The sequence below is a fragment of the Schistocerca nitens genome, chromosome 1 (genome assembly GCF_023898315.1).
Source record: "Schistocerca nitens isolate TAMUIC-IGC-003100 chromosome 1, iqSchNite1.1, whole genome shotgun sequence".
Taxonomy (NCBI): Eukaryota; Metazoa; Arthropoda; class Insecta; order Orthoptera; family Acrididae; genus Schistocerca; species Schistocerca nitens.
In genome coordinates this window covers 694,922,984-694,944,158 of record NC_064614.1, presented here as the reverse complement: position 1 = coordinate 694,944,158, position 21,175 = coordinate 694,922,984, and the positions used below count along the sequence as shown (strand labels likewise).

The 21,175-nt window shown below is 40.3% G+C and overlaps 1 protein-coding gene across 5 annotated transcripts in view; it reads left to right on the top strand.

Moving 5' to 3' along the window:
- Window positions 1-21,175, top strand: part of LOC126259525 (protein SERAC1) — a 267,082-nt gene that overhangs the window by 37,036 nt on the left and 208,871 nt on the right. For 4 of the 5 annotated variants that reach the window (XM_049956403.1, XM_049956412.1, XM_049956394.1 and 1 more), the window contains exon 3: window positions 20-202. The exons of the other annotated variant lie outside the window; for it this stretch is intronic. In XM_049956403.1, the coding sequence (XP_049812360.1) occupies window positions 20-202 (183 nt within the window). The remainder of the gene's footprint in view (window positions 1-19; window positions 203-21,175) is intronic. 5 annotated transcript variants of the gene reach the window in all.

The following is a 21,175-nucleotide window of genomic DNA, read 5'->3' as shown; positions in this document are numbered from 1 at the left end:
TAAATTTTCTTATTTTCAGATGATATAAACTTGTTTGCTAGCAAATGTAGTGAAAAAGATGTAGATCAGATACTACCTTGGAAATGGCTGGAATCATGGAGACAATCACTTGCCTGGCGGTTACTCTCTGTTGCCAAAACTGGAGATAAATATGAGAGACTAAAAGCAGTCAGAACTCTTGCTTCACTTAAAGATCTTAAAGGTATTAAGTTAAAACATCATCATGTTTTTTGGTCCTAGCCTTGTATTAATTAATTTTTTCTTTCAAATAATATTACATCTTAAGTTAGACATTAATAAAAACAGATTAATTGTTTCTGTTTATTAATTGATGCACAAGGCAAATACGGCAAGGAAATTTGTTGCAGAATGTAAATAATTTTGAAGAGTAAAAGTATCAACTTAATGCTTTTACTATTCAGTGAGTTGTTAGCTTTGCTCCTAGGCATACAAAATGAATTATATATAGTTGTGGCAGAATGCAAACAAAATTTAGTAATAAAGGTAACAATCAATGCCTCTGCTATTCGAAGTGCTGTTACCTTTAGTCCTAAATGATGTGCAAAGTGAGTTATATAAATTAAAGGAAAGCAACATGCATATTTGCCAAAATTACCAAATGATGACCAGTATTGTCTAGTGAACCTGCCTCCATAATCAACATCACTTGTACGCACTAGTATTCAACTATAAAGTAATTTATTCAAGTAGTGGTTATGGAAGAAATTTTTCCCCCCACTGTTTGACATATAAGTGAATGATGATTGGTTGTGTAAAGCTTTTGATCACTAGACAATGTGGAGCCTCACCTCACTGTCTCATTAAATGAGGGCATTAGACATTGTTGATGCAATATATGTATGGGATTGGGATGTTAAACAGGATAGCTTTCCTGGTATTAATCAAGAAGAAAAATCCATGTTTCAGCACCATCCCCTCCTCTTTTTTCCTCTCTGTATTCCCATTAATCTTCTACTTTTTCAGATTTGGTAGTACCAGGATTGGATGTGATGGCCGGGGAAATCTGCTTTTTAACTAGTATGGTGGGGTAATTACATTCAGTGAAGGCTGAGGTGAGAATGATGTAAAGAGTTTGCTTCTGAACAAATATGTTTGCCTCGAATGCCAGGACTGTATGGGATGGAATGTTTGACACAGAAAGGATGGCAGCTGTCAAAATTTAAGTACTGTTGTTATTTAGGTTTAATGTGGACAGAAGTATGTAGCTGGCCTTCTGTGAGGATGAGATCAACATCAAGGAAAGTGGTGAGGGATTCGGAGTAGGACCATGTGAAATTCAATTGGAAGAAGGTATTTAGAGATTCCAGGAATTTGAACAGGTCAGCCTGCACATGAGTTCATATGGTAGAGATATCATCGATGTATCTAAAACAAACAAGAGGCTGAAGACATATGCATCCCAGGAAGGCCCCATCCAGGCCACTCACGAAAAGGATGGCATCGGAAGGAGCCATCATGGTTCACAAGTCCGTATCCCTGCACTGTTTGTTTGTCTTTCCCTCAAAGGTGAAGTAGTTGTTGATAAGTCTGAAGTTGGTTAAGTTGGTAGGAAGGATATCATAAGTTTTGGTATCAGGTGGGCACTGACTTAGGAAATGTTCAGCAGTAGACAGACCATGTATGTGGGGGATGTTGGTATAGAGGGAGGTGCCATCAATTGTGGCAAGCAAGGTCTGTGGTGGGAATGGATGGGATGGGCACCAATTTCAGATGAGTGAGTGTGCATGGTTTGGGTGGGGTGAGAAGTTCTATGGATTGAGATGTTAAACTGTGTGAGGGACCTCACGTTTTAAGGGGTGATTACAGGTCAGTTTGAATCACAGGGGTGGGATCTTGATGGCAGACGCTGTATGAGGAGAAGTCAGACAGGCGATGTGGACCTCCACTAACATATCCCCACCTTTACCTTCTTCCTAAGATCTACAAAACCAATCATCATGACCATAATATAGTATCCTGTCTTAGTTGACCAGCATCTGCAACCCATAGTACAAAGACTTCCCTCCTATATCAAAGATACCAACCATTCCAGAGATCGACTGAAATCGGTGCCCTTACCACTCCCACCACACACCTTACTTGTCAACATTGATGCCACATCCCTCTATACCAACATCCCCTACCTACATAGTCTGTCTGCTGCTGAACATTTCCTCAGTCAGCACCCACCTGATTCCAAACTTATGATATCCTTCCTACTCACCTTAATCATCTTTAGACTTACCAACAACCACTTCACCTTTGAGGGGCGGACATACAAACAGTGCAGGGGTACTGCCATGTGAACCAGGATGGCTCCTTCCTACGCCAACCTTTTCATGAGTCGCTTGGATGGGGCCTTTCTGGAGTCCATAAGTCATCTGCCTCTGGTGCAGTTTAGATACATTGATGGTATCTCTACCATATGGACTCATGTTCAGGATGACCTGTTCAAATTCCTGGAATCTCTAAATACCTTCTCCCAATTAAATTTCACATGGTCCTATTTCGAATCCCTCGCCACTTTCCTTGATGTTGATCTCATCCTCACAGAAGGCTGGCTACATACTTCTGTCCTCATTGAACCTAACAGCCAATAGTACTTAAATTTTGACAGTTGCCATCCTCTCCGTGTCAAACGTTCCCTCCCATACAGCCCTGGCATTTGATGCAAATGTATTTGTTAGGACGCAAACTCGTTATGCCATTCTCACTTCAGCCTTCTCTGGACATAATTATCGCAAGAGCCTAGTTCATAAGCATATTTCCTAGGCCATCATATCCAATCCTGGTACTGCTGAGCCCTCGAAAATCAACTTCAGAGCACACAACTTGTCGTCCAGTATTATCCTGGTCTTAAATGTATTAATCAGCTACTTTGACAAGGCCATGACTTCCTAAAATCATGCCATGAAATGAGATCCATTCTGTCTAATATTTTGCCCACCACATCTAGAATAGCCTTTTGTTGCCCTCCCAGTATCTGCAATTTTCTTGTCAGACCCGACACTCCTTCTGCACCCATCTTCCTACCCTATGGCTCCTATCCCTGTGACTGTCCCCGCTGCAAGACTTGCCCAGTACACCCTCCTACCACCACCTATACCAGCCCTGTAACTGGAAAATCTATTCTATCAAAGGGAGAGTCACCTGTGATACGACATATGTCATATACCAGCTATTACATAAACACTGAATAGTGTAGTCATGCCTTCTACATCAGCACGACTACCACCAAATTATCAATTAGGATGAATGGGCACAGGCAGAGGTTGTATATTGGTAACACGCAATATTCTGTTGCAGAGCATGCTCTGCAGTATGACAGTTGTGACCTTGGTGTCTGTTTTGCTACACGTGCCATCTGGATTCTACCCCCAGACACCAGTTTGTCAGAACTCCGCAGCTTGGAACTAGCGCTACAACATGTCCTTGTTTCTTACCACCCATCTGGCCTTAATTACCATTAATTTTTTCCATCTCAGAATTTCTTTACAGTAACTACTCTTTTCTTCACTCTGTTTTAGTTTTCTGCATCTTTTATTGTCTTACCTGTCTACTTGTCACTGCCCCCATCCCACCTGTTATGTACAGTGCACTTAACATTTCACTCTTATTAACTTGTGCATTATGTTCAAACAGAAATCTCTGTCTAACTTATTACCCTGCCTTCCACCATAAAACTCTCAGGTTTTCAGATCTCGTCTGATGCAATCCCCAAGAATCAGTCTTTCCTTCTCATCCCATCCAGTAAATCTCCCCTGACCTGTGGTTCTGGGTGACTTTCCCAAAAATCTACCCCTTTTCCTAAACCTCTTTAGTCCTTTTCCTTCACCCCTCTACCTTCCTCTTTAGCCCTTTTACCTGAAGAAGGGGCTCTGAAAGATTGCCTAAATATAACCTCCTTTTAAGTGTGTGTTCTACTGCCGCTTGGTGAGTAGATTTTTTATCTGTTCAATTAAATTATTTTATCAACAATTAAACTTCTGTAACAACAAATTAAAATTGAATGTTACCCCCTGAAACCAAACTGTATTCAAATTTAACAAACCAGAAGTTAATATGAGATAGTTTCTGATTACATTTGAATAAAGTTCAAGCACTTCTTACTTGCTAAGCACATTGATAGTGAAGTTGTATTAAGCCTGTTGGTTGCGGAAATCACTTGTACCTAAGTCACAGCACTAGTCACATGGTTTTGAGTTTACGGGTAGAGACAAGTTGAATGACATCAAATAAGAAAGAAACCGCCACTGGGCGATACTATATTTGCCCACTACAGGATTTCACATGACTAGCCAGTGATATCAACAGTGCTCCCACCACAGGTACACTTGCCGAATGCAGACAGTATTGATACATCCGTATTCTCCATTTGCACGTGTGGTAGATTTACTAAACATGTCATATTTATAAATAATTTTAACATGTAGAATGTCTGTAAAATTCTGGCTTGGTTATGAATGTATGATATGCATATAAGGATATGGTAGATACTGTGTTACATGGGGAATTTAGTTGGTCATAAAAACCTGTGCTATGGACTTGATCTGTATACAGAAATGTTCTTATGTCTTAGAACTTCTTGTGGTTTGAGAAGCAGGTCTGCAAGCAGTGAAAATGTCTCAAGCTAGTACAAAATATAACCTCAGGGTACTGAATCTATTGCAAGTTAATGTTCTTCAGTAGCATTGGAATAAGTGAGCACATAGCTGCATTAATTCATTCACATAGTGAGTTCTATATGCCAAATCATGAAGCAGAGTCTGCATGTGCATGGAATGAATCAGATTGTACATAATTTGGCAGAATCATGCACAATAGGTTAGCTCTGTAAAGTACATGGGAAGCCAGTACCCTTGAGTTCTTTTATAAAGTATTGCTTTACAGTACTTTATCCCAGTCATTATATTTGGTAATGAAAACATTTTCAATCTCTTCATTATGCATGGACGTAGTAGACGCGATGGATGGTGGCTTTATGTCTATCTTGGCCATTATGATTCTTTCACTACGCTTTTGATAGTAGTTTATGTGCATTCATGTTTTCTTATTTTTCTGCAAGAAAGTGCAAAATTAGAAAACAGGAATTGCTATAGGAGAAATCCAAAGCTTTAGAAGTAGCATGCCTGTGGGGAATATGGATGCTGCAGACAGAGAAGTGAAAAAAACCATTGGTGAAAAGAGAATGTCATGGGTCAGATGACAAGACAATAGAAGCAAAGAAGGGATAGCTTAAAGGTTGAATGAATATTAAAAAGAAAGAAAATTGAAAACACTATAATGGAAAGGGAAGAGGAAATAGAAAAAGGTGAGATGGCAGATGTGATGCTTTGAGAAAATTTTCACAAAGCACTGAAAGACCGAAGTCAAAAAGAGGCACCTGGAATAGATGACATTCCATAAGAATTTATAAGATCCTTGTGAGCATAAACCTTGAGAAAACTGTTGCACGTGGTGTGGAGAATATGTGAGACTGGCTAAAGACTTCAATAATAAAGTAGTTGTATTACAAAACTGTAGTGTTGGCAGAAGTACCAACACCGCTTTACTAGAAGAGACCAAAATGCATGCGTTTTAGCTCACGCAGGCTGGCGTGAGGAGGGAAGAACTATACTGACGTGAGGTCTGGAACATGACAAGAAATTAGAATTCAGAAAGCGCACGTAATTACTTTGGTACTTAACTTTAATCCATTAATGATGAACGTCGCTCTTGAAGGTACATGATTCACAATATCAATATCAATAGTAACTAAACATGGCACCTTGCTAGGTCGTAGCAAATGATGTAGCTGAAGGTTATGCTAAACTGTTGTCTCTGCAAATGAGAACGTCTGTAGTCAGTGAACCATCGCTAGCAAAGTCGGCTGTACCACTGGGGCGAGTGCTAGGGAGTCTCTGTAGACTCGACCTGCCGTGTGGCGGCGCTTGGTCTGCAATCACTGATAGTGGCGATATGTGGGTCCGACCTATATTAACGGACCGCGGCCGATTTAAAGGCTACCACCTAGCAAGTGTGGTGTCTGGCAGTGACACTACAAAAACTATCAATTCAATAATTCCATGATTCCAAAATAATAACATAACTTCTTAACAGAAGCTTGAATCTACTGGTAGCAGATGCCCTGTGATAATATCAATATGGGTTCTGAAGGAATGTAAGAACACATGGAAAAATACTAATCACAAGGTGCGTCTCAGAAGATAGGCTGAAGAAATGCAAACTCACATTTATGGAATTTGTAGATTTTTGAGAAAGCTTTTGACAGTGTTGCCTGGAGTACACTGTTTGAAATTCTGAGTTATCATGGATAAAATACCTTTATAGAAACCAGACCACAATTATATGAGTCAACAGGTATGAAAGGTAAGTAGCAATAGAGGAGAGACTGAGACAAGGTTGTAGCTATCCCTCACGGGAAAAGGAATTGAAGTTCATGGAGAATAAATAAAAAAAATATTGTTTGCTGATGACATCACAGTTCTGTCAGAGTTGGCAAAGAAGTTGGAAGATCAGTTGAATGGAATGGTTAGCGTTTTGAAAATATAAGATAAACATTGAAAACATCAAATAATGAAGTGCTATGGAATTAAATCGGGCACTGCTGAGGGTATTAGCTTAGGAAACATCACACTGCAAGTAATATATAATTTTCTCTATCTGAGCAGCAAATAACAGATAAACAGATCGACTAGCTTTTGAAGGTTTTGTAAGAGAGTTTGAATTTTTAAGGGGAAATGTTTCCTTATAGGGCTTCTACAGATCCCCTAGTTCAGACTACATGAGATTCGTCTCCAGACTTGATGCAGTGCTGGCTTGATTCTTAAGAAAGAGAAGACGTTGATTTTCTTTGGGTATTTTAATATAAGCATTGTGGCTGATTCTCCAGGGAAAAGAATGTCAATGGATTTACTTGAGTCTTACGACCTGATTCAGACAGTATTCTTTCCAACTAGAATTATTAAGAAAAGTAGCAGCATAGTCAGAGATAATATTAGATTGTTCTCTAATTGATGTGCATGGTGGAGAAAAATTAGTAACAGCTTTTCAGACCGTAATTTACAGATAGTAATGCTGAAAGAAATCAAGGCAATATCATACCCCAAAGAAGTAAACAAAACATTTAGAGATATCAATCCATTTGCAATTCAGACATTTAAAGTCAACCTCCAGGCATAACATAGCAGGGAGTCTACAATATAGACAACTTGAATGACAAATATGATACATTCCTTCAACCCTTTATAATTTCTTTTAATAGCTGATTTGTATTTAAAAAGTGCAGTTACTTGTAGTACTAATAAGCAACCAATTTTGTTAACTAATGGCTTTAGAAATTATGTAGCAGGAAACAGAAATGGTATCATAATGTGAAGGAGAGTCCAGACTGTAGCAACAGAATTGTGCTACAAAATGGAAGGAAGATTAGGGTTTAATGTACCGTTGAGAATACTGTCAACAATGCTGTTGACAACTAGGTCATTAGAGACAGAACACAAGCTTGGATTGTTTCAAGGATGGAGAAAGGAAGCGGCTGTAGCCTTTCAAAGGCACCATCCTGGCATTTCTCTGGAACAATTTAGGGAAATCATGGAAAACCTAAATCAGAATAGCTGGCCACAGATTTGAACCATCTTCCTCCCGAATGCGAGTCCAATGTGCTAATTGCAACACCACCTTCGTTGGTGAATTTTACATCTGACAATAATGCAAATACTGCAAAGTACTGAGGAATGTTATCAGACAGACTAAAACAATGCATTATACCGAGAGAATAGAAAGTTCTCAAGACAAAATTAAACTTATAGTGCCAGTTATGAAAGGAAACATCAGTGCAGAATGTTGAGTGTTCAAAATATTACTCATTTCTTGTATGACAGTGAAAAAGTTTGTGGTCCACCTGAGTTGTGTAAAATATTTAATACTTTTTTTCTTGTCATTAGTAGGAAAGTCAAATCAACATTTTATTGGTATAGGTAAATATGTAGAACTCCTGTAAGCTGGTGTTCCAAGATAACTACATAATTTTCTGCTACAGGAAACAAGTAAATATGACAGTGAATCAATTATTACATTATTAAAGAGAAAATGCTCGCATGGGTATGATGAATTTTCAAGTAGTGTTGTGAAGATCAGTGTACGATTCACTAGTTCCGTAACTTGGCACTGTTGCAATAAGTCTTTTGTATGTGGTCATTTTCTTTACAGATTTTGAAGCCACTTTTTAACAAAAGAGGTAAAGTAAACAGTAATCAGTTTCTTTGCTGCCAGTGTTTTCAAAAGCTTTTGAGAAATCAATATACAGGACTGTAGTGGCTCATTGACTACACATAATTTCATAATTTGCTGTCAGACTCTCAGTTTGGCTTCCACAGAAAATCCTACTAATTGTTTTGTGCCTGAGGTACTAGCAGGTCTAAGTGATGTTGGGCTGAGGACAGTAGGCACTTTTCTTTGATTTAACAAAAACATTTGATTGTGTAGATGATACAATACTTTTTGGATAAGTTGAAAATGATGGAATTAGAGAAAAAAAATTTACAATGGTTCACTTCACATCTCAAAAGTAAGAAGGAGAAGGGAAAAGGGACAAGATTTGAACCTGGCTAGGGATGGTATATAGGAAATACATTATGGTTAATAGAACTGATATTATCCTTGTCTTCGCTATCTGATAGTAGATGGCTAATCAGGAAATTAATTCTTTTGAATATTATGGCAATAAAAGATCATCTGTGAATTAATGGATAAGTCAGCAGGTTCGTCATTTGCATATTTAATATGAGCATTGATTTGTCATTTCATCTAACTGTCATTCCAGATAAGGTCTAATATACTGTGTCTCTATAATATGTCTGAAATCTCGTTAAAGACCATCATTTCTTTAAGTTAACATATTTACTGAACTGTAACAAATGCATTAGGAATGTGGTGTATGATATTTTAATATGAAAATATTTTTATTGATGTGAAGCACTCAAATGCCCTTGTATTAAGACAGATGTACTCTACAAGAAATTAAGAATGAGTGGGCTTTTAAAAAGGCTGAAATTAATTTTATTTTATTCTTTAGCGACCAGTGGCTCATTACAGTATTGACAAGGATTCATATTCTGCGCTATCGATTCCATTGTTTATTTACATAGTCTCTGACCAAAGCCAGAGGTAATGCAAATTTTCTGATGCTTCATACGACATATGTTTAAAGCTCCTAATGGTAGCAGACTTTATTTATGTAATAAAAAGGCTGACACCATTCTGACATAACTCCTCGGTTTTTTGAAAAGATTATTATTTTGGCCAACGTTAAAGTTTTGTTTGCTTTTGGGGAACTTTGATTGTTTTCTGTTTTTGCAATGTGAGGATATGGTTGTTAATTTTTGTTCTGGGTATACTTTTTTTAATTACATCAAGTCTGACAATTTGTATCATTATTTACAATTTTTTACAGAAATTTTCTTTTTTAGACATTGCTTTTTAAATTTTTGGTTGTTGCTATGTTGAAGTATTCTATACATTATAAGGTCACATTTTGTGTTCATCCCAGATAAATTATAACTTTGCCTCACCATTCAGTTTATGTTGAGTGGAAAACTGGGCAAAACCATGAATGAGGCCTTCAACCTAATGTTACAGTTAATTTTGTTACTTTGAATATTTTCCATTAACTTTAAAAACAGCAAACAGTTATTATTTTACAATTACAAAAAATTCATTTTTCTTTGTTAGACACTTTTCATAAAATGGTTGAAGGTAAGAGTTCTTTTCTCTCGTGGAACATGTTGGAATGTTCACGTAGATTAAGTTAAATTTTTTTAAATAGATATGCAAAAATATTTGATTCGAAGTTTTTTTGAGAACGAAGTCTTTCATGATGACACTCGTATGTAAAACGGTTTCGGTTTTCTTGCCGGGTTAAAATCTCAAGCATGTAATATGTTCAGGACTAGATGACATAAGGCTACTGTGGGATGTGGGAATCCGGATGTGCATGAAATTAATGAGATGGAACAGCGGAATAAGTTTCAAAAAGTGGCTGGCACTCCAGGTTTATCCCAGAAGTCTGTCACAAAAGGATACAACATGCGGTGCATGGGAGGCCACCAACAGACTAAGCCCATTTTGCTTGAGAGAGGGATGAGAAGGTACATCCGGATGGGCCAAAGCTGGCTGCCAAAAGTAGCTGAGTTCTGTCCCACCTCGTTCTTGCCAGCTCGATATGCGGGCCCCATGTGACCATTCACAGCACCCTGATTGCTGGAGGATATGTTGGAAGTGTACCCTCGTCAACGACGCTTCACCAGAGTGTTACCCTGTCAGCATTATTCAGTGTGAGAATGGTATGCTTGTGAACAAGGTGTGTGTTGTTGGTGATGTCCATTGTTATTCATTATTGTCCCAGCCTGTAGCTAGCCCTGGCTCTGGAGTGAAACACAATTTCTGTGTCTAGAGAATGAAATTTGGAAAAATAAAATATTTTGATTAAGAAGAAGGCTTTTCACACTCAGTCTGTTGGTCCATCAATCACAAATAATTTTCAACTTAGTAATAAACTTAAAGCTGGTAGTCACAGTAGACCTTGGTATGATTGTCAGCAAGGTTGAAATGAAACTTTTTGAATGTCCAGGTAACTGCAAGGGCTTCTAATTTTGTCAGTGCATATGCTCAATAACAGTCTGACAAAACACGACTAGCAAATGCTACCATACAAACACTAGGCTTACCATTCATTTCTCATAGCTGAAACAAAACTTCCACAAAGTGCACAGACTATGCGTAAGTGGCAAGACAGCATTACACTGACATGTCAGGATGTAAAACATATTTGAGTTAATGCGAGCAGCTTTTATGTTTTCAAAATTCACCTGACTTTCCTTCGACTAGTGCCACGGGACTTGTTTCCATAATATTTAACATTGGCTCACAATTAAGCAGTTGGCCAGGCATGAACCACTTATAAAGTGAGGCTAATCTGATGAATGCTTTGAGTTGTTTCTTATGTCTTGGGATAGGAAAATCTTTCATTGCTCCAGATCTTTTCTTTGTCTGACAAGATCTCATGGGGTGTAATTATGTGGCCTAAAAATTTTATTCGCTCAGGCCCGAATTTTGACTTTTGAAGACTGACTTCTTGAAATTTGTGTAATACTCTCTCAATAAGTTCCACGTGTTGTTCTCATGTTAGTGTCGCTGTTAATATGTAATCCACAAACTACGTTACCTTGCACAGTAACTCTGGGCCGAGAACTGTATCTAGCGTTGCTGTATATAAGCCTGCATGCACGTTCAATTTGAATGGTAGAATTTTGAACTGATAACTGGCCTGTTTGTATAAAGGCTGGTATTTTCATGCTACCTCATTCAGAGGAAACTGCCAATACTAGATATATAAATCAAGCTTGTTAGGTACTTTACCTCCATGGAGTGTCTGAATTTTCTCCTCGGCCTTTATGGGTTGAGTCTGGGTAGTTATGATTTTGTTTATTTCCCTAGCATCAATTATGAGCTGGACATTGCCACTTGACTTTGCTATTGTGAGGAGCAGCCTGCAGTATGGGCTAGTAGATGGTTCAGTGATTTCCCATTCTAATATTTGTCAGATTTCTGTAGTGTATTGCTGTGACCCAGCCATTGGCCAGAAAATTATTACTCTTAAACACAAGAAATAAAGAGTACCATGGAAGAGCCATAGAGTGTTGGGTTAACAACTGCAGGCCAGTAGCCACAAGTGTGATGATGTTTGATCTTCAATAATAGATGTGCCAGTGGGTTGCACAGCAAGTATAGCAGATCTCAGCAGAAAAATGCGCTGCAAGCTGCAACTGTGTAGCAACCACAGCTGTGTCACTAAACCGGGGCAAGTCTCTTGTTTTTGCAGTGTAACTAGGCCCAGGTTTTAATGAAACAAATGGGCACTGGAGCCACATGAATAACTCTGGATTTCAAGCCACGGTTTCTAGACCAGTTTGTGTCTGTTGGCTGCACTTAGTCCTTCACAGGATGTGTTGTCACAGCCTACTTATTGGCAACCCACACATGTTGAATCCAACACTGAGTTCGTAGCAGTACTCAGTGCCACAACACAAGCCAAATGCTGTTTGACAGCAGTGGTTCATATCCTGCACATGCCCTCTTGTGCGTTCCATTGCAGTGACACGACTGGGCTGAGGGGCTGCCGAGCCTACATGATACAAAGGAGATAGTGCACACGCCACCACCATGGTCACATGTGGAGCCAAGGGACTGCCTCCCAAGTGGGGTGCCATCACAGCACAACTCAATGTGGCACTGATATCAGTGCTCACATGGCTGCAGGGGCTGCCAGCCTCAGCAATGAGAGGCGACAGCTCAGTGTCACTAGGCAGAGGCTGCCACAAGTTCATTGGCCTAAGTCAGGGTCAGTGGGATCACCAAGATGTCATGTGCCTGTTTCACTACGCCAGGTACCAAGATCAATAAAGCTCTTTGAAATTGTTAACAGTGTTTTCCCTGGGCTCCATGAGCTGTCACCACCATTCACTCTTTCCTCACAGTGCCCAGCACTCTACAGAGTGGTTCAGAAGTGCATTCGAACCCATATCGACAGTGTCATCTCTGTCACCACCCCGTGATGCTGCAAAGTGATGTTTGTAGGAGTTCTCCGAGCCCATCCCCATGCTGTTTGGTGACAGTATCTTCATTGTGTGGTGAGTGCAGTCATTTTGTGACTGGGAGCATCATGCAAGTCAGTGGGTTTTGCCAAGAGTCATACTTATAAGTTTAGTAGGTTACAAGTGAATGGACATGGTATTTTTGGGGAAGCATAAATATAAATGTTAATGCTCACCTGTCAGATATGGGCGATGTGGTTGTCACGAGCAAGAGGTGTAGCTCATTGTCTAGTAGTATATAAGCTGTTAAACATGATTAGTGATTTGGGAGGGGAGGCTAAGTTAAGTTGTCGTTTTGGTGTATAATAATAATAGTAATAATGAGTATGAGCTGGCAGTCAAGTAAGAGTAATTAAGTGATGGTGAGAAGTAATATGTTAGGTTACGATTAAATTTTCTCATAATTTTATTTCGTTTTTTGTGGAGCACGTAGTATGACTCGGTGTTTTATCACAGATCATGAGGAATGTTGGGATAGGGGGTATGTTTTAGTGGTTTTTTCTCATTTATGATTTTGTAGTTGATAGGAGGCAATTATGTCATGGCCACAGGTGTCTCAGGTTGCAAGGTTGTCAATACAGTGAGGTGGTAGCAGGGAGGAGATGTTGAGAATTTTGAGGGATGAAGTAGGTAAATTGCAAGTAGGCCAGGTAGAAAAGAATAAGGAATTAGGGAAACATTTGATGCTGAGTTGATTATGGAGAGAATGAGAAAGGAGGAGAAAGAGGAAGCAGAGAGGTAGAAGAAGAAGAAAGCTGAACGTGAGAGGAGCAGGCTTGTGGGTAATTTGCCTGTTTCTGCAGAAGGTGTGACTACTGTTGACGTAGCTAAACCTGTCGAACCTGTGAAGAGTAGGGCAGAATGTCAAAGTTGGTTAGTTAATTCTTTTAATGTAAAGGTTAGATTAGTTGTAGATGGTGTTTGAAATATGCTCACTATTTTTTATTTACTTAAATTTGGCATATTTCGTGACAGTACCTTTTCCATTAGATGTTTACAAGGCGATATTGGTCTTGGCGTCAGTTGTCTAGTGGAAGTATGATTCCACAATGCATCTTTGTCGGCTGCAGAAAATGACCTGGTTCAATGCGTTTGCCTCATTTGTGATGCTTCAAATACCATCTCTTCGAATGTAGTTTCTTCTTAAAGTTTATATAAAAAAATAGTAACATAATTCATTTTTTTTTCTGTTCACTAGCAAATTATTTATGACGGCGACCTGCACATTGTTCTACCGTCAACACACACCAAGAGTTAACTGCCGACTGACTACAGTTAAAGACGACTCCAGCATCAAAGACATTTTACACTAACACACAAGCTTCCACTTGTAACCAGTCTCTTTGATATTCTTCGTCACATCTACTAATAGTAATCAATATGCTATCACTCTCAAAAATGTAAGTAAGGCAAATTACAATAAAAAAAAATTGTGACAAAAATATAAGAAAACATTTACAATTTAGTATCGACAAACCCGGTAGAAAATAACACATCTCCCAGATCCATTACATGTTGAATTATGACTTCTTGGAAATTTAAGCAAAGTACAGAGTAATGACATTGTGAAAGAGAGTAGTGTAGCAGTTCCAGCTCCAATATCCAGTGGAATTGTGGCGACTGGGGTAACTATAGTACCAGGCAGAATGAATGAGGGCTGTGCCGAAGTGATTAAGTGTGGGGATAGCAACATGGGTGATTTAAGTGTATTAGTAGTAGTAGCTACGCCACTGGGTTACAGTGGGTATTAAATAGTCCAGGGAATTTGGGCCAGGTGCACAGGTGGGTGCATGTGCCAATGATTTTTGCATCATGCAGAATGGAACTGCACGTGGTTTTGTTGTTTTACATACTATTGGGAATGCACAAGGTATTGTTGAATGTTGTGTTGCAGATGTTGTACAGGTACAGGTACAGGTACATATATTTTCTGAGAAGCAGAGTGAATGGAGGAAAAGGAAAAGAAGACGAGTTTGTAGATTGGAGAATCAAGTGGAGGGGGCTGAATCTGTTAAATAGTATATGCTAGAGGTTCAGAATGTGGCGTGAGCACAAGCACAGGGTCACATCCTTGCAGGACAAGCAGCTGACATGCACAACAAGCTGTTTACAGCACAGCTGAAGTCTGATGTATGCAACAAGTCTGAAGGGTGCAAAGCAAGCCTGAAAGTAAACATTCTGACTGAACATCATGACAAAGTTAACCTTTGGCAACAGAAAGCTGTTGTCTGTGCAGAGCTGTCATGAGGTGCACCTAGTGTACAAGACAGACCAGTTAAACTATTTACAAATTTGTCAAGGAGTAATTTGCATTGTACAGTGGTACTAAGCACCAGAAAGTTGTTTTAGGTGAGCAGGAGTACCAGAAAACCAGGCATTTTGAGGAGAATTCAGTATATAATGAGCGCTACAGTGCGAGAAGTGAGTGGGAATACTTGTCAAAGTGTGGTGAATGGTAGCACGGTATGTGGTTTTCTTGTAAGGATAGTTTTGGAAGTCAGTTGCCTTGGGAAGCATAAGGAGAACTTTTTCGTAAGGGTGAAGTTCCAAAAGTTGTGCCAAAGCAAAGGGTTGAGCAAAACTAAACAGGAAAATGAGATGCCAAGTGTAAGATTTTAATGAAGCCATACCTTGTTTAGTTGATATTATGTTAAGGATAATTGATTAAGAAAGAAAGATTATCATATTAGTTTGTAAGTGTGGAATGGAGAGTTAGAAGTTTTTGTGTGGATGAGTATGGCAAGAGGTCTAACAGTAAAATATGTTTTGTAGTATCTGAGTTAATGAGCATGGAAGGGGATTAGACAATATGAGCAAGAGATGAGAGATAGATGTGTGGAGTCAGGGATGAACATAATAATTTGTGCAGTTATTAAGAATAGCCCATTTTGGTATTGGGTACTAGTTTTACGGAGTAAGAGTAGAAGTAATTACAATAGAGTTCCTCTAGTAACCGAAATCCAATGTGACCAGGAGACGCAGGCCGACCGACTGAGGGTGTCAATGGTGAGTTGTCAAAAACACAAAAAGACAACAGCCATGGACAACAATGAAGGCAACAACAACAGCAATGGTTAAGTATGCCAGAATAGCAAGTCCGAAGAGTGAACTAAATTGAGAGCCTAGCTGTAGCAAATTCAGGAACTGAACAATGATGGGTATGATGTACAGTACAAGAATGCAGTCGGAACATGACTGATTGCTGAGCCCATGCGCTGCTGGCTTTATAGAGCCCCCAAGCACCAATAGGCTGGCATGGTAGTCATGGCCCACACACAGTGCTATGGTGGTGACAGCACCTCTCATAGGTTGTAGGGACGCTGCCTAGCGGCTGTCGTCTAGGTCTGTGCTTTCTGACGAGCTGTCCAAATTGTCAGAACGGAATATCAGCTTCCTACCCCCCTGCCCCCCCCCCCGCCCCCGTGCCCCCCGCCCCCCGCCCCCCTCCCCCTCTCCTGAAGGGCCTGGCCAGTGTTTTGGGAGGTGAACAGGTGGTGTCTCATCAGTGGCGGCCACCAGCGGGACTTCAGGCATTGTGCTGGAGAACCGCCATGTGGGGGATGACAGTGGAGCAGATGGAGACAGTGTTGATGTATCAATCTCCATACCCATGTCTACGGGAGCTACCGATGACATCCTGGAGCTTAAATTGTACTCATGAGATGGAGGGACATGTGAGGGCTGGGATTCCAACTCAGAGCAGTCAAGTGCTGGAGAGGTAGGCTTGGAGACAGGGACACAGTTGGTTCCAAACTTCTCATAAGATGCCGCTCATGAGTGGCAACTACTGTAGCTGGTACCCATGAAGATTGTGCCCCATAGGAACATGTCCAAACAGCCAAACCAGGAGGGTATCGTCCAGCATGTCGGGTCTGTGTTTCCTTGGGTTGGGGTGCCGGGAGATGGAGGTGGGTACACGGTTGTTGACCATGGAGGAGTTCTGCCAGCATGTGGTCCTGGACAGGGGTGGACGTGTAGGTGCTGAGGAACATCCAAGTGCTGATGTTGTGGTAGATGCACTCACAGCCTTCATCATTTGTTGGTTAAATGTGTGCTCCATTCACTCCACTTCACTATTGGAGGAGAGGTGAAACACAGGGCTACATAGGCGTTTGATGCCATTAGTGGTGCAGAGCTGTTTGAAGGCTGCAGCTGTGAATTGGGGCCCATTGCCAGTTAACGACCGTGTGGGGAAGCCTATGCATGGTGAGAATCTGCAGAAGGGCATTGAGTTTGGCAGCTGTGGTGGTGGATACCATGCTGACCACATAGGGGTAGTTTGAATACGTGTCCATGACAATAAGCCACATTGAGCCAAGGAAGGAGCCAGCAAAATCTAGATGAATGCGATCCTGAGGGCGACAGGATGTAGACCGAGGGTGAAAGACTGACGTGGAGCAGCCCGATGGTGAGCACAAGCAGAACAGCGGTGCACCATAGCTTCCACATCCTTGTTCAGTTCCAGCCAGTAGACATATCGCCTGGAAAGGACTTTCATCTGTGACATACCCCAGTGCCCACGATGGAGGAGTCTCAAGATGTGAGTATGTAAGTGATTCAGGATGACAACACAATGGGTATCCCTCTCCGCAGACAGCAGGAGCACATTGGAGATGACGGACAGACGGTCTGAGAGATGAGCCCAGGCCCAGAGCTCAGGAACAGCTGACTTTGAAAAATTGGTGGACCACCATGGAGTACCTAAAGTATGACAAACCACAAGATAAGGTCACGGTGTGTGTCCACCACAACATGAGTAGCGATAGCTGAACACCCATCCAAGGTGTGGTGTTGTTCCATGTTGATGTGAAAACAGGAGAGCTTCAGTTAGTCATATGCCAAGTCAGGCCTGACGGTAAATGTAAGACAGCATCTGCGTTTGCACGGTGTCGGTAGGCTTGTGCTTGATGGCATAATTGTAGGAGCGAAGGAAAAGAGCCCAATGCTGGTGCCTTTGGGTTGTCCACTCTGGCCCAAAGAGTGGTACTAATGATTAATGGGCCGTAACGAGGGTAAGCTGGGTTCCAAATAGGTACACATCTGGTGGGCAGACGTCAGTGTTTTTGGTACATAGGTGATGAGTTGCTCCGTACCATCGTCATTACAGTGTGCCAGCACTGCACCAATGCCATAGGGAGATGCGTCTGCAGGCAAAACAAGAGGGCATAATGGGGAAAAGAGGGTAAGGCAGAGTGCAGAACATTACATGTGTTTCAGTTGTGTGAAGGCCTGCTCACAGGTGGCTGACCGCTGAAATGGAATGCCTTTCTTCCACAGCTGGTTGAGGGCTTGCATAATGTGTGCTGCCTGTGGAGGGAACTTAGAATAATAATTTACTTTCCCTCAAAAAAGCCTGCAAGTCCTGGAGGTTTTGGGGACGCGGGAGGGAGTCAATAGCGGAAATATTATGGCCAGTGGGCTGAATCCTGGCTTTGGTGAGCAAGTGGCCTAGGTAATCCACTTGTTCCGGAAGAACTGGCATTTGTGCAGATGGCACTTGAGCCCTGCATCATGCAATATTGTAAAGAGAGAACATAGGTTACATAGGTCGTCTTGATGCTTAGTACCCGTCACAGTGAAGTCATTAAGATAATTGGTACAAGGTGGGATGGGTAGGGTTAACTGTTCCAGTATCTCTGGAAGATCACTGGAGCAGAAGAGATCCCTAAAGGCAAACACTTGTATTTATATAAGCTGAAAGGCGTATTGATGAAACAGTGCATTGCGATTCCTCATTTAGTGGAATCTGTAAGTAAGCATCAGCGAGGTCTATTTTAGAAAACATTACGTCCAACAAGCTTTGAGAGGAGGTCCTCTTGACGTGGTATAGAGTAGGTTTCCACCAGAGCTTGGGCACTGATCATTGACTTAAAATCTCCACCAAACCGGAGGGAACCATTTGGCTTCTGGACGATGACCAGGGGTTTGTCCCAAGCACTAGTTTTGACCAGTTCTATGACCCCAGCATCGTGAAGGTGGTTGAGTTTGAGCATAATGGCTATCCATAAGGAGACTGGAAGAGGACATGCTCAAAAGAAATGGGGCACCCCATCTGGATGTAAAGAAATATGTGCCCGAAATTTGGTGGCACACCGCAAACCAGGCTCAGACAGAGATGTGAAAGATGCATGAATGTCACCAGGTTCCTGGAAGGGGACTGTATCCGAGATGACCTGAACTTCATCTGTGATGGGGAAGCCAAACAGTGAGAAACCATCAAGTCCGAAAACGTTGCTAGCTGAATGGCTGTTGAAAACATACAACATTAGTGGCTGCATAGCCATCTTGTATATTCAGGGGCGGTGACATAAAAGGTATTGGTGGGGGGGCTACTGGGGGTCTTGCCCCAGGAAAGTTTCTAAATTTTAGATGAAACATAGTGAGTTTTAAAGGTTTTTTAAGCATTTTAGAGTCATATGATCAACATTAGAACCCCGAAAACTGAACTCTCGATAACTCGACACTCCGGGAAACTCGACAAGCCTGACACATTTTTTGGCTTTGAAAAAAGAAACAAAATATAAACACGCACAGTATTTTTGTAAAAAGCTAATTTAATTTACATTAATAATCATGCTTATAGACTATTACAGAGCAGTGAATATATATCTCTTAAAAGACTGAAATTATATTTAAATAAATCCTAAACTATCATTAAAAGAATAAAACATGAAGTATTGCTGTCACACAGTAATAGCACTTTGATTAATAAGTGAAATAGCTAATTTAAGCTTACTTTGAATAAGGCTCAGTGTTCAGTAAATAAAAACAGTATCTCAAAGTTAATGCTTTCATACAGTTAATGAAGTTAATACAGTATGCCTACTACTTTCAGTCAGGAAGTATGTAAATAGCGGGTTTTAATTGGGTCTTACACCCTAAAAATATTTAAGTATTTGAAAATAACTAATACAGTACTATAGTAATATAGTACTGAACTAGTACTAATATTTCAAAACTGAAAATTTAACATTATGTATGTATTTAATTCTCTATTTTAAAAGATTTTTTATATTGTTCTAAATTACATTATTAGGGCTAGAGTGTCTTTAGAAAGGAGCAAATGTCAACAATCCGACTGGATTACTGAATATGAAGCCGTTGATGACTGGTCAGATATCCAATTCATCCAAAACATCTCGGTGGGCATGAAGAACAGCCAAGTTGTTCACTCGCTTCTGTCCCATTGTTGATCAGAGATATGACTTCAGACATTTAAGGGCACTAAATGACTGTTCTGCTGTTGCTGTCATGATTGGAACTACTTGGAGAAGCTTAACGCACTTCGCTACTTCACATAACATTTCTTCAACTGCAGGCTCTTGTGTAATGTACTTTCTTACATCACGCATGTTTTTAAGAGCAGTTGTTTTCCATTAGTGATATCGGCTAACATATTCAAGTGTAAGTGCAGTCTCTCAGTGTCTAGGTCATTTTTGAAAATCTCAGTTGATTTTTCCAAATTTGTTTCACCTCTGTTTACTAAAAACAAGCACGCTTGTTCAACTGCAATGACCTGTGTGAGTCCAGTTGAAGCAAACCACTCATTAATGCAAGATTGCACCGTTTCACAAACTTCAATGTAAATAGCTTTGTAGTATTCTTTTGGGGTTTTGAAAGAGTGCGGTGAGCTGGCTTTGTTGTTTTCATACTTCTTTGGTATACTTTCATTCCGAGGAAGCGAAGGATCATCAACTTGTGAAGGTTTTTCTTTTGAACGCAATTCCCAAAAGTGTTCAAAACTATCACATTCCATTCAATATACAAATTAAGCCCTCATATATTTTTTCCAGATCAGCAACACTTATATTAGGGCATTGAATTTTTTCATTGATATCTTCTACTGGGTTCATTGAGTGGCAATAAAGATGTAAAACGAAATAAGTCTTGAATTGTAACATTGACTCAAGGTAGCCTGCACATTTGTAACCTGCCTCTGTTTTGTCCTCTGCAGAAAATGTTTCAAAAAAACTCTAGAAGTTCTTCAAAGTTTTTCAATATTATCAAGATACTAGAAGCTCGCATAGTCCATTGAATCGGGCAAAGGGGTCATAGACCAGCTTGGTCATTGGTGGTCTCACAGCGTTTGCTTCTGGAAAGTACCACCCTTTTGTTGGATTCCCTTACGGTGTTTATTAAGTCCTTGGCTAAAGCCATAATATCCCTCAAGTCTAATTTGTGAGCAGTGCAGTGCGTAAAATGTGCTTTTGATTGTATATCCAAAAGTAACTTTTGTAGTCCTTTGAACTTACCTCTCATGTTCAAGGCACCATCATAGCACTGTCCTCTAAAGTCATCCATTGGCAAATCAAGATGAGCAAAAATGTCTTTTAAAATACTAAACAGAGTTTGTGATTCAGGGGGTCTTTTATAAGCCAATAAAGTCTTTGTTGATGATTAAGGAATCATCAACAATACGAATACAAAATGACACTTGTTTGTGAATCGAGGAACCACTTGTTTCATCAACCAGAATAGAAAAATGCTCATTATTCTTGATTGAAGCCAATACCTTTCTCAAC